At 40.0% G+C, this 12,099-nt stretch overlaps 1 protein-coding gene across 3 annotated transcripts in view; it reads left to right on the forward strand.

Moving 5' to 3' along the window:
• GLT8D2 (glycosyltransferase 8 domain containing 2) overlaps nucleotides 1-12,094 on the forward strand; it is a 37,834-nt gene extending 25,740 nt beyond the window's left edge. For all 3 annotated transcript variants that reach the window (XM_074375161.1, XM_074375162.1, XM_010970445.3), the window contains exons 7-13: nucleotides 256-427; nucleotides 4,084-4,201; nucleotides 5,421-5,505; nucleotides 6,104-6,216; nucleotides 8,948-9,114; nucleotides 9,910-10,022; nucleotides 11,484-12,094. In XM_074375161.1, coding sequence (XP_074231262.1) covers nucleotides 256-427; nucleotides 4,084-4,201; nucleotides 5,421-5,505; nucleotides 6,104-6,216; nucleotides 8,948-9,114; nucleotides 9,910-10,022; nucleotides 11,484-11,656 — 941 coding nt within the window. In that variant the 3' untranslated portion in view covers nucleotides 11,657-12,094. The remainder of the gene's footprint in view (nucleotides 1-255; nucleotides 428-4,083; nucleotides 4,202-5,420; nucleotides 5,506-6,103; nucleotides 6,217-8,947; nucleotides 9,115-9,909; nucleotides 10,023-11,483) is intronic.
• The last annotated feature ends 5 nt before the right edge of the window (nucleotides 12,095-12,099 follow it).

Below are 12,099 nucleotides of genomic sequence, written 5' to 3' on the forward strand. Positions count from 1 at the left end.
CCTTTGGTCAGAACTTGATCACAAAGAGGCTGCAAGGGAGTCGGAAAGAATATTCTATGGATATTTGGTTGGCTGTGTGCCAGCTAAAGTCCCAATGTTCTGTTTCTAAGAGAAGAAGAACTGGATGTTGGAGAACAGTTGGCAGTCTCTTCCACACTCTGCTGTCTTCTCCCAGGAGTGTGGAAGGCAAGTTAGACTGGCTCTGCTGTAGTGAAATGCCTTCATGTTCCAGGACACTGATTTTGATGTTTCCAGGTGATGACTCTGAGGCTGCTGAGGAAATGGAAGATGAGATCCCCGTGGTGATTTGTGCAGCAGCAGGGAGGATGGGTGCTGCTATGGCTGCCATCAACAGCATCTACAGCAACACCGACGCCAACATTTTGTTCTATGTAGTTGGACTCCGGAACACTCTGTCCCGAATACGGTAATTTGTGTGCTGTAGACTTTGGGGTTTTCTTACTTTTTTTTAAATTGAAGTATGGTTGATTTACAATGTTGTGTTAATTTCTGGTGTACAGCATAGTGGTTCAGTTATATATATGTATATATATATTCCTTTTCATATTCTTTTTCATTATAGGCTATATTATGAGGTACTGAGTATAGTTCCCTGTTCTGTGTAGTAGGTCCTTGTTGTTTATCTGTTTTTTATATAGTAGTTAGTTTGTGTGAATCCCAAACTCCCAATTTATCCCTCCTCATCCTCTGTCTCCCCTGGTAACCATAAGTTGGCTTTTTAAGTCTGTGAGTCTGTTTCTGTTTTGTAAATAAATTCATTTCTGCCCTTTTTTAGATTCCACATATAAGTGATATCATATGGTATTTTTCTTTCTCTTTCTGACTTACTTAGTATGACGATCTCCAGTTCCATCCATGTTGCTGCAAAGGGCATTATTTTATTCTTTTTTATGGCTGGGTGTTTTCCATTGTACAAATCTACCACAACTTCTTTATCTAGTCATCTGTCGATACGCATTTAGGTTGCTTCCCTGTCTTGGCTATTCTACTTTCTTTTAATCTTCCTTAAAGATTTTCCTTAAGTGGATTCTCTTCTTTCTTTGGTTTGATAGATGTCATTCAAATTAATGAGGGAATGGCCTGAGGTTTACTTGATGGCCTGATAAATGTGTTGCCTAGCTAAGGAAATTTCAGCAAAGCCTCATTAGCCTGGTAGGGCAGTCTGCACCAGGCATTCTGCAGAAATGAATTGCCCAGTGAATGAAGGCACCCCAGTCCTCAAGCATTTTATATAAAAGTCTTTATTTCTAAAATGGTTTCTCTTTTCTCTGCTTTCTTAACCTGAGAGACTATTAATATACTATAATCATTTTAACATGGCTCTAAATCATCACTAATTATTATTTTTGAATTGCAAAGTGATCACTTTCCTATCACACACCACACTAAAACATAAATTGGAGTTGGATTTAGAAGAGATAAACAGAAAATAAAATTCTAAATGTATTATTAAAATGGGGATAATTGTATAATTTTGGTATGGAGAGTGACTCCCTGAGCCCAAAATCATAAGGGAAAAACTGACAGATTTGACTGCTAACCTTTAAGAAGTTTTAAATGTTTAAAAACACTATAGGTGAAATTGATCACACAACAGATTAGGCAAGATATTTTCAACATGTATTATAGACAGAGGATTACCACCCAAAATGTATATAGAATTCTTACCAATTTTTTTTTAAAATACAAGCATATAGTAGAAAAATGAGCACAGAATACAGATAATTCACAGAAGAGAAACTATGAACGGCCAGCAAATGTGAAAAGACATTCCATGTTCCCCTGCTGGGGGAATCCACGCTACAGAAATTCTGTTACATATTACCAAAATCTATGTACAACAGTATTAATTTCAGTATTATGTGAAATGGTAAAAAAAAAAAAAAAAAAGTGCAAAGTGCTCAAAGGTCCATCAATGGAAGAATATTTAAATGAACTATGGAATACAATACAACTATTAAAAAGAAAGCAAGCATAGGTGATCCCCAAGGAATATTATTAAGTGGAAAATCCAAGTTGCAGTACACCTCATATAGTATGATCCACTTTATGAATGTCTTAATCCATTTGGGCTGCTGTAACAGAATGCCACAGTCTAGGTGGCTTGGCTTATCAACAAGGGAATTTTATTTCTCAAATTCTGGAAGCTGGGGAGATCTAGATGCCAGCAGTTCCATGTCTGGTAAGAGCCCACTTCCTGGTTCACAGTGGGCTGCCTTCTCGCTGTGTTCTCACACGGCGGAAGGGGTAAGGGAGTTCACTAGGGCCTCTTTTATAAGGGCACTAATCCCATTCATGAGTGCTCCACATTCATGACCTAATCACCCCCTAAAAGCTACACCTCCAAGTACCATCCCATTGGGAATTAGGTTTCAACATACGATGTCAGGGACACAACATTCAGTCTGTAACAATGAAAATCTAACCCCCCAAACTATAAATATGTCCATGTACATATATGTGTTTCTGTAAAGAAAAAGACCCAGAAAGATCTCTGAACATTAACAGAGACTGTCTCTAGGGAGGATGGAGGAAGTGGAGAAAGCAGTGATGAAGGGAAGTTCAAGGTATTTCAAGGTATTTATGTACGACTTTCATCATTGGCTATTTTGGTAACAGCACCATTAGGAGGTACTGAGATATGAAAGACATTCGCTCCTAATCTAAATGGTCCTTGGCCACTGTGGGTTTGTCTGTCTCGTTTCCCAGCCTTATCAATTATTGTTGCAGATTGTTCACGTAGCCTGCTATTAACAGCCCTTTAATTATCTGTGGGTATGAAAACCAGATAACCAAACCCAAAAGAATGGTGTGTAATATGAGTGAAGGTTTGTACTTGAACAAGAGGCATGAGCTGCAGGACTTCAGGACGTTTGAACAGGGACTGTTTCCTAGTTCTTGGTTGTCTCATCCACCACCCTGTTTTAAAATATTTTTACAACTCTTTTCTTTGAAGTATAATACAGAAACAGGAAATTGTATAAATCCCATGTACAGCTTAGTGATCCTCCCAAAGTAAACACACCCTGTAACCACCACACCAACACCTGGCATGGGCAGTCTTCTTAACTTTGCCAATCTGATGGGTGTCTGGGGGTATCGAATAGTGGTTTTAATTTGATGTTCCTTTATTTCTAATGAGATTGAACACTTTTTTTTGGTCCTAATTCCCATTTGGACAAGTGTCTTGCTTATTTTTCTGTTGGCTGTCTCTTTTTCTTGTTGATGAGACTGTTTTTCCTCCCTAGCTCTATTGAGATATAATTGACCTACAATATTGTATAAATGACTGATTTTTTATGGTTTGGATTTTAAAGATCTAAATTTAGTTTGGAAGACTGAATTCTTTTGTTGATTTTTAATCAACCTAAACGCTACCATGTGTGGCTTTAAAATGTGTGGCGCATGAAAATAAAATTGGAAATTTAATTTTGAGATGATTTCTACCAAGAATCTGATGATGAATTGGATAAAAAATAATCAGAAGTTCTGCAAGGCTGAGAAAACATAAGATAAGAGGGTAGAGAGGAGGAGGAGGGAAAGGTGAGGAGTGAGGACAGAAGATTGAGAGACAAAGAGGCAATGGTAAATGCAAATCATCATTGGGGTCAAAACAGCAGAGCAAACATGATTCCGAGTGGCAGGTTCAGAACGTCCTGCTTCATTACAGAGCTGTTAGCCTATGGTGGAGAGCGTACAGGCAGTCACAGACGCTGCTTTAGAAGAAAGAAGGGACACTTTTTGTTCTTCCAGTTTCCTGTGGAGATTATGTGGATCTGGAGAGATATTTGGTTATTACTATTTTGCTTCATTTCCTTTGTGGAAAGAGTTATGTGAATGGAAAAAAAAAAGGAGATTTGAAGCCAAACCAGATGAGGAAAAAAATCAGAAAGATTTACAGACTAAATTCTACTAAGGTTACACACATTTTATTTTTAACTTTCTAAGGAGACAACAGATTGATCCTGAGGCAATAGGCAAATTGAGGAAAGGTTGGAGTTGTGTGCTAGAGGAGTTTTTTTATATTTGTTGTTGTTATTGTTGTTTTGGTCATTTCTCTAGAAAATGGATTGAACATTCTAAACTGAGAGAAATAAACTTTAAAATTGTGGAATTCAACCCTATGGTCCTCAAAGGGAAGATCAGACCAGACTCCTCGAGACCGGAACTGCTCCAGCCTGTGAGTAGGGATCGCGCAAGTTGGGGAAACGTTCTTGGTGAGACCGTTGTTCATTGTGGAGCGCCCGCCACTGGGATGCAGACGGAATGTTTTTGAAGCCTCCCAGTGTTGGATCTCCACCAGATTCTGCTTATTTATAATTTATAAGCCACCTGCTTCAGAAAGGATTTAAGATGGTTTACATAAACATAATGAAGCAATGAAAGAAGAAATGAAGCATAAGAGAATGTAGGATGCATTTAAGTGTGTGAATATGCCTGGGGAGGGGGGGGTGGGGGAGGCCAAGTAGTGAGGCCAGGAAAAAAATACTCCCCGCCCACAGGCATTTGTGTGCACAGTGACTGGACGTTGCATTTAGCTCAGAGTAGTCCAGCAGCTAAGGAAAGGCGGTAACATGATGGATTGATTACATACTTTGTAGAATCGGCTGATATTTTCAGGAGACACCAACTTTACCCCTAGCATTGGGAATCTTAAGGTGTTTTACTGCAAGAATTCTTTACAAAAGGGACGCTCTCCTGCACAGAGTGGTATTTTTGATGGCAGGTTTACAGAAAATGAAGCCACCTTCTATGTATGATTGTTACTTAAATCCATCCTTGAACATTGACTAAATTTGAAGCCCTTCATCTAATGACGTGATCTTTTCCCTGTTCCAGATATTTATTATCAAGCATTCTAGCTGAGTTGGGACTTTGGATTATACAGTATTGTGACTATTAAAGCATTAAGATCCCCATCCTCAGCCCATGCTTCTCTGGCTTTTCTCTGGCCCAAGTTGCTAAGAGGTTGAGCTTGTGGTGGGGACAATGCGCGCGCGCGTGCGTGTGTGTGTGTGTGTGTGTGTGTTTAAGGCTGTTTTAGTTGACAGAGATCAGATTACCGTGGACAGAGGAAGGCAGGCATTTTGTGGTATAAAATAGTGATAGCCTCTGTGACGCCCCCAGCAGCAGTTCACAGAGGGTGAAGGTGGTGACAGTCTTAGCAGTGGGGGGTTTGGATCTTGAAGAACCACTGACCAGTGCTGGTTTCAGTCCCAGGGCCCAGGGAAATTGGGCACCAGGAAGCTCTGATGAGGCCTCTTTGCAGCCTCTGTTTTATTCTCCTTCAAACCCAGAGCTAAGCTGAGGTCACAGTCAAAACCGGCCCTCCAGCACCCCTATTAGACACTGAGCCTTGTGCCTCTTCCCCACCATCACTTCTTTTGTTGTTTTAACAGCTGAATTTTGTTCGATTTTATCTCCCTCTGCTTATCCACCAACATGAGAAAGTCATCTATTTGGACGATGACATAATCGTACAAGGTATGCTCATCGACTGCCAAGAACACTCCGAAAAGGAGCAGCTGATAAGTGGAATGACTCTCTCTTCATTCTCACCCAGTGATTTTGACTGCTTATTCAAGTTGGGAGTACAGTGTTGTTGTAACTTGGAGAATATTTTGAAAACAAGGGTTGATACTCACTCTCCAGGACAATCCAGTTGACTTTTTGAGAGCAACTCTCTGAGTGTCAAAGTCTGTAAGAACTAGCTAGCTTGTAGCCTTTCCTTTCTCTGCACCCCTAAAACATAGGGGGATAAAGCCTCACTGATGACATTCTTAGAAACAAGCTAAGTTTTGGTGTTTAAATGTTGCCCACATGCAGATAAGATGAGCATTAGTGTGGTACCTACAGAGCAACAAAAATAAAGAAATTTGACCACTGCTGATCTGAGCTTTTATCAAGTGCCTTTTAAAATTGACATGAGCTATTCTTATCAGGCAAATTGCCAAACCACTTGAAATCAGGGACCATGTACTTTCCCCCCACAGCAAAATCGAGGATTGTTTAAGCTCTAATGCTCTATCTAGCCCTAAAATGAATGCTGTAATATTGTAACTCCTGGTGTTTCCAAATTCAGGGGACATCCAAGAATTGTACGACACCACCTTGGCCCTGGGCCATGCAGCAGCTTTCTCAGATGACTGCGACTTGCCTGCCTCTCAGGACATACACAGACTTGTGGGGCTGCAGGTGAGCACGTCTTGGAGACCCTACCCTCTCTCCCATCTCTTCCCTGCACCTCAGAATGAGTGCCATCCACACCTTGGAGAAGCCAGACAGTCTGGACAGCGGGGAGACAAACAGCACAGGGCCTGGTTTCTGATTCCCATCCCGGCCCTGCTCCTCACTGACTCTGGAGCAAGTTACTTAACCCTGCAGGTCCCACTTCCCTTATCTGAAACATAGCAAGAATAGTATCTATTTTGTTATGTTTTTGTGAGTTGTGATGAAATAACATGATGTCAAAGTGTCCGGTAAATGCTCCAGAAATGTTATGTAGGTCGCTTATAACCACACTCTAGGTCAGAGATAGTGTATTCTGTAAAAGAGACTCACTGAAACTTTGGTTCTACTTTCAGTTTTGACCATTGCTTCTCCTCCCTCCCCTGCCCCTTTCAGTAGAGGAAAATATTAATTTTGTTCAAAGGTAAGGAGTTCCTTACCCTGATAGAAATGAAGAAAGTTGAACCTATATGCAATACTGAAACCAAAAAAAAGGCTTTAGAATACAAGATGCTATTCAGAATCAAGTGCTCTTCTTCAAAAAAAGTTTCAGGAAATAATTTTGTATGTGTCACATTTAAGATATGACACACTTTAAGGCTGAGGCCCTGGGGCCAGACCTGACTGTCAAAAGCTTGGCTTCATCACTTAGTAGCTTTGTGACCTTGGTCAAGTTACTTAACCAGTCATTTTCTCCCTCATTTGTCAGATAGAGGTAATAATAGTACTTCACTCTCAGGTTACTCAAGAATTAAATTGGTTAATACATGTAAAATTATTGCATGCAGTTAACGAGGTAGTGTGTGTAACGTTCTTAGAGCAGCACCCACACATGGAAACATGCTCAAGTTGACCTATTACAACAGTCCATGTCATACTCGAGCATCACATGAGGTGGACTGTGGCAGCCTATGTAGGTGGAACGATGTGTCTGCCTCACTCTACATTCACTCAGTACCACCCATTTAGGGCTTACTACGTGCCTGACACTATTTTAGGCACTAGTAACACAGTCAACAAAACTAAAATCCCTGCCTTTGTGTAGTTTACCTTCTATTGGGAAGAGACAGTGTGTAAACAAAATATTGAACAGAGGATCAGGGTGGAAGTGGGGTTGGAGTTTGTAAACTCTAGATGAGTTACAGCTCCATAAACCCATAGGTTTGATCCCAGCCATTCTATTAGTTTTTAATAAAATTACACATGCAAGTATCTGCATCCCAATGAAATGCCCTCTGAATCATGAAAGATTAAAAGGAGCTGGTATCAAGTACACAAAGCTACTTAATAATGCCTTGTTTAGCCACACTCCTATGGGAGACAACAGTGATAAAAATTAAGCCATAAACAAAAGTTTGACTAAGTTACGTTATTTAGGGTTGGTAAATTTCATGCCAGCCACTGCGGTCATACGATTAACCCAAACTAATAGAAACTCAGCCCAAAGAGCATTCAAGAACGATAAAAAATAGAGTTAAGTTTTAGCTAAGCTGTAAAAAGCAACAGCCAAAATAAAAATGAGCCATGAAAGTGACCCTAACTGTCTCTGAATGCACGATAGCTAAGGTCCATACTGGGATTAGATACCCCACTATGCTTAGCCTTAAACCCAAATAATTCTAGCAATATCACTTGCCAGGGCACTACTGGCAATAGCTTAAAACTCAAAGGACTTGGTGGTGCTTCACTCAATTGGGTGATCAGGGAAGGCTCCACTGAGATGGTACCACTGAACCTGCACCAGAAAGAACGGAGGGAGCTACCTAAGCAGGTAGTTAGGGGAAACGCATTCCAGAAGGGGTAAGAGCAACTGCAGAGGTGTCGAGGCAGGGGTGTGTTTGGTGTGTTAAGGGAACACGGAGGTCAGTGTGGCAGAGGGCTCAAGGGGGAGAACAGAAGTTAGAGAGGTAATGGGGTGGGCAGATGGTGCAGGGCATGGCAGGCATTCTAGGAAGGCTGGCTTTTACTCTGAATGAGCGGGAAGTCACTGAGGGGCCTTGAGCAGATGAGCAACACTGAGACAGCATGGGGTTGAGAAGGGTGGAGGCAGGGACACAGCTTGGGAGGGGCTTATAGAAATCCAGAGAGTGGTAATTATGGTCTGGACCAAGAAGGAAGCAGTGGAGACACTGAGGAGTGGCTGGTTTCTGAGTATATTTTGGAAGATGGGACTGACAGGATTTGCAGAGATTTGGATGAAAGGTGAGGGAGGAGAAAGGGTCTAGGATGACCTAAGGACCCTAGGTTTTCTAACTGGAAGGATGGAGTTGCCTCTAACTGATGCAGGGCTGGTTGTGGGAAAGCAGGTGTGGAATAGGATTGGGATCAGTTTTGGGATGTAAGTAGAGCTGCCTTTATTAAGCATCCAGAAGGAGACACTGAGTTGGCAGATGCAGTGGAGTTGGAAATCCAGAGGAGAGGTCAGGGCTGTCTGCATGAATAGATTTAGAGCCATGGGACTAGATGAGGCTGTCTAGGGAATTCACGCTCCGGACAGGAACAGGTGCTGGAAATGAGACTAGCGGCACTCAGCTTTTAGAGGTTGGGGAAACAAAAGAGAAAACTGGAAAAGGACTCCAGGAAGTGGCCAGTGACATAGGAGGAAACCCAGGGATACACACAGAGGTTTCAAGAAAGTGACTATTTTCCAGAAACAAGATTCGCTGGTCAAAAGCATGCATACCCCGTTCCTTTACAGAATACATATATGGGCTATCTGGACTACCGGAAGAAGACCATAAAAGACCTGGGCATAAGCCCCAGCACTTGCTCTTTCAATCCTGGTGTGATTGTTGCCAACATGACAGAATGGAAGCACCAGCGCATCACCAAGCAACTGGAGAAATGGATGCAAAAAAATGTGGAGTATGTGCAGACTCTACCATTTTTTCCATGCTTGGGAACAAAATTATTCCATTAATTTTCTATGCATAGCTTAAAGGTTAGAAATATTTCACAGACATCTGAGGTCAGATTTTCTTACAGAAGCACTATTGAGAAAAAAGAAGGCAGTGGATGAAAAATCTATTCTCAAATGATATCCCAGAGGAAGTGAGATCCTGTGGATTCTCTTTTATACAAACATTTTTCTAATAAATTGTTTAATAACGTGATTTTAAATCTTCTCCCAGAATTCTAGTGAACCTTTTCAACTGAAAATCATTTATCTTAGTCAAGTTTCTCCTTCTTACACAGATTTTAAGAATTATTTTATAAAGTCAACTTTTTTAAGATTGAATTTTTTAATTTATCATTTTCCATTATCGAAGTTTTATGAGAAAGTGAAAATAGCTCTAACACAGCCACTACTACTGCGTCATTGTATTTCCTGTCCATCTTTTTTATCTGGATATTTTAATACTACCATAACCTTGAACTTGTGAGTAAGGTTATTCTAAATGTAGGATCAGAATTTGACCTTCTATTTGCCATAAAAAAGCCTGAGAAGTAAAACAGCAAAATTTTAACACTGAATTGAGGTGAAGTATATGGGAGTTCATCCTATACTTCTTACAATTTAGTGTAGAGTTGAGAATTTTCAAAATATAAAGTTGGAGAAAAATGAAAGACCATAGTCTTATTATATAGTGAGAGACTTACACCTTTTAAAATTATTAGCTTCTGCTTCCCCTGAGTCTGTGGGACTTTTCTATTTCTTAGGGAGAATCTGTACAGCAGCTCCCTGGGAGGAGGGGTGGCCACCTCCCCGATGCTGATTGTGTTTCACGGGAAGTACTCCACCATCAACCCCCTGTGGCACATAAGGCACCTGGGTAAGTGTTTTAGAAGAACACCAGGGAGCACCAAGGTGAGGAGAGTGTGCTACTGCAGCAGCTTCCTCAATTAGATCCTCCAGGTGACCTTGGAGGTCACCTTGGACACATTGTTTAACCCTCCTTGCTCAGATTCTGCAAATGCAGCCTATAAAAATGACCTGGGAGGTGTGTTTCTCGGAATTCCTGAAAAGCAGTTAGCCTCATGCTTAGCATATGTATGTCCTTGATAAACATTAACTATTGTTAAGATAGAACTTTCACTATCAAAACTTTTAAAATGCCTTTGTTGCCCTCTTGCAACAGCCTACAGTGGACAAAACCAAGTGAATTAGCATAACAGTTCATGATGACTCTGGATAGCTTGCAAACTGTCTTTTAAAAACGAGTTGTTTACTGATGTGTACTATGTGAGTCCCTCAGGTCTTTTATTCACTCTTCACTACAGGAGTGTGGGCTCTGGGGTGTGGACTGGAATCTCAGCTCTGCTATTATCTATGATTTCGGGCAAGTTACTCAAGCTCTCTGTGCCTTAGTTTCTTCACTTGTAAACTGAAGCTAGTAGAATAAGTTTTTATAAGGAATAAGTTACCTAATACGTGTAAATTGCTCGGAACAGCCTGGCACAGAAGACATTCACATTTGTTCAAACACATGGCCACAGTCTGTTAGCCAAAACCACTGGAGTGGATTTGTTTAGAAATTTAGAAAGGTTTTGAAGTTTAAAAATGTAAGGTGTGCACACGCTTATGTTATGCAGTACCCTGGGTGGGTTCCAGATCTTGCTGCTGAGGAAGTTATTACAAATCTTTATGTTTTCAGACATTTGGGGATTGATTATTTTATAATTAGAGACAATGGATTGCGGACTTAAATTTACTAGGTGCCCATACACTGCCACGCGCTGGGCTAGGCTCTGGTGATAGAGGTGAACATTACTTCCAGCTCTCAGAACAATCCTGCAGATGGTCTGTCACCTAGACTATTCATTGTAGCACTCTTTTTGCTTGTGAAGGCATAGAAACAGCCTAAATATCCTTAATAAGGAACTTACTAAGTAATCATATATCCATTCTTTGTAGTCATTACAAATGATTCAGTACTGTAACTCAATTTAAAAAAAGCTATAAACTAAATGATTAAGCACTTAAAAAAATTGATTCAGTAAATTCACATGTGCTGCTGTGGAAAGCTTCCCAAGACAGTAATTTTAAAAGGCAAGGTGAAAAAAAAAAATCCACACACACATAACTGGTGTATAGGTAGAACATTACTGGGAAGAATTTCATGAGAAACTCTTTAACAGTGGTTATTTTGGAGATTTAGGGTAGATGGTAAATTCTTCATTGTATACCCTTTAATTTGTCCAATTTCTTTTTTTATAATAAACTTGTATTCTATTTTTAATATAAAATTTTTATTTTCTAACAAGCCTCTTATTTTCCTCTAAACACAATGAAGGCTGGAATCCAGATACCAGATATTCAGAGCATTTTCTGCAGGAAGCAAAACTACTCCACTGGAACGGAAGACATAAACCTTGGGATTTCCCCAGTGTTCACAATGACCTATGGGAGAGCTGGTTCGTGCCTGACCCTGCAGGGATATTTAAACTCAATCACCCCAACAGCTGATATAACTTGACATTCTAAATACTTCCTCTATAAATATATGCAATTGTCCATTTGTAGCCTACTATAACACTGTTCTTTCTGAACAGTACCTTTGATACATATGATCCACAATTTAAAAAAAAAACCCACTTTGTGCAAATAGTACCTTGGATCATATAGATTCTGATTTACTTCCTTAAGTACAAGTGGCAATTATAAAGGATTATGTGAGTGAAATGTATTACTGTAAGGAATTAAACCCATGTAGATTTCAACAATTTGCTTAACTCTGAATGAGTTATATCCACAAATTAAAAACGTTTCTAAATATATTTTTCACATGTAGATATTTTTAAACAGGTTGCCAATTGCCAATCTTGTGTTTTGTAGATTTTTATAGATTCATGTACATTTAAAGCATAAATGCCTGAAAAAAATAAAATATTCATAGATTTTTAATGATT

This window comes from Camelus bactrianus, chromosome 12 (genome assembly GCF_048773025.1).
Source record: "Camelus bactrianus isolate YW-2024 breed Bactrian camel chromosome 12, ASM4877302v1, whole genome shotgun sequence".
NCBI lineage: Eukaryota > Metazoa > Chordata > Mammalia > Artiodactyla > Camelidae > Camelus > Camelus bactrianus.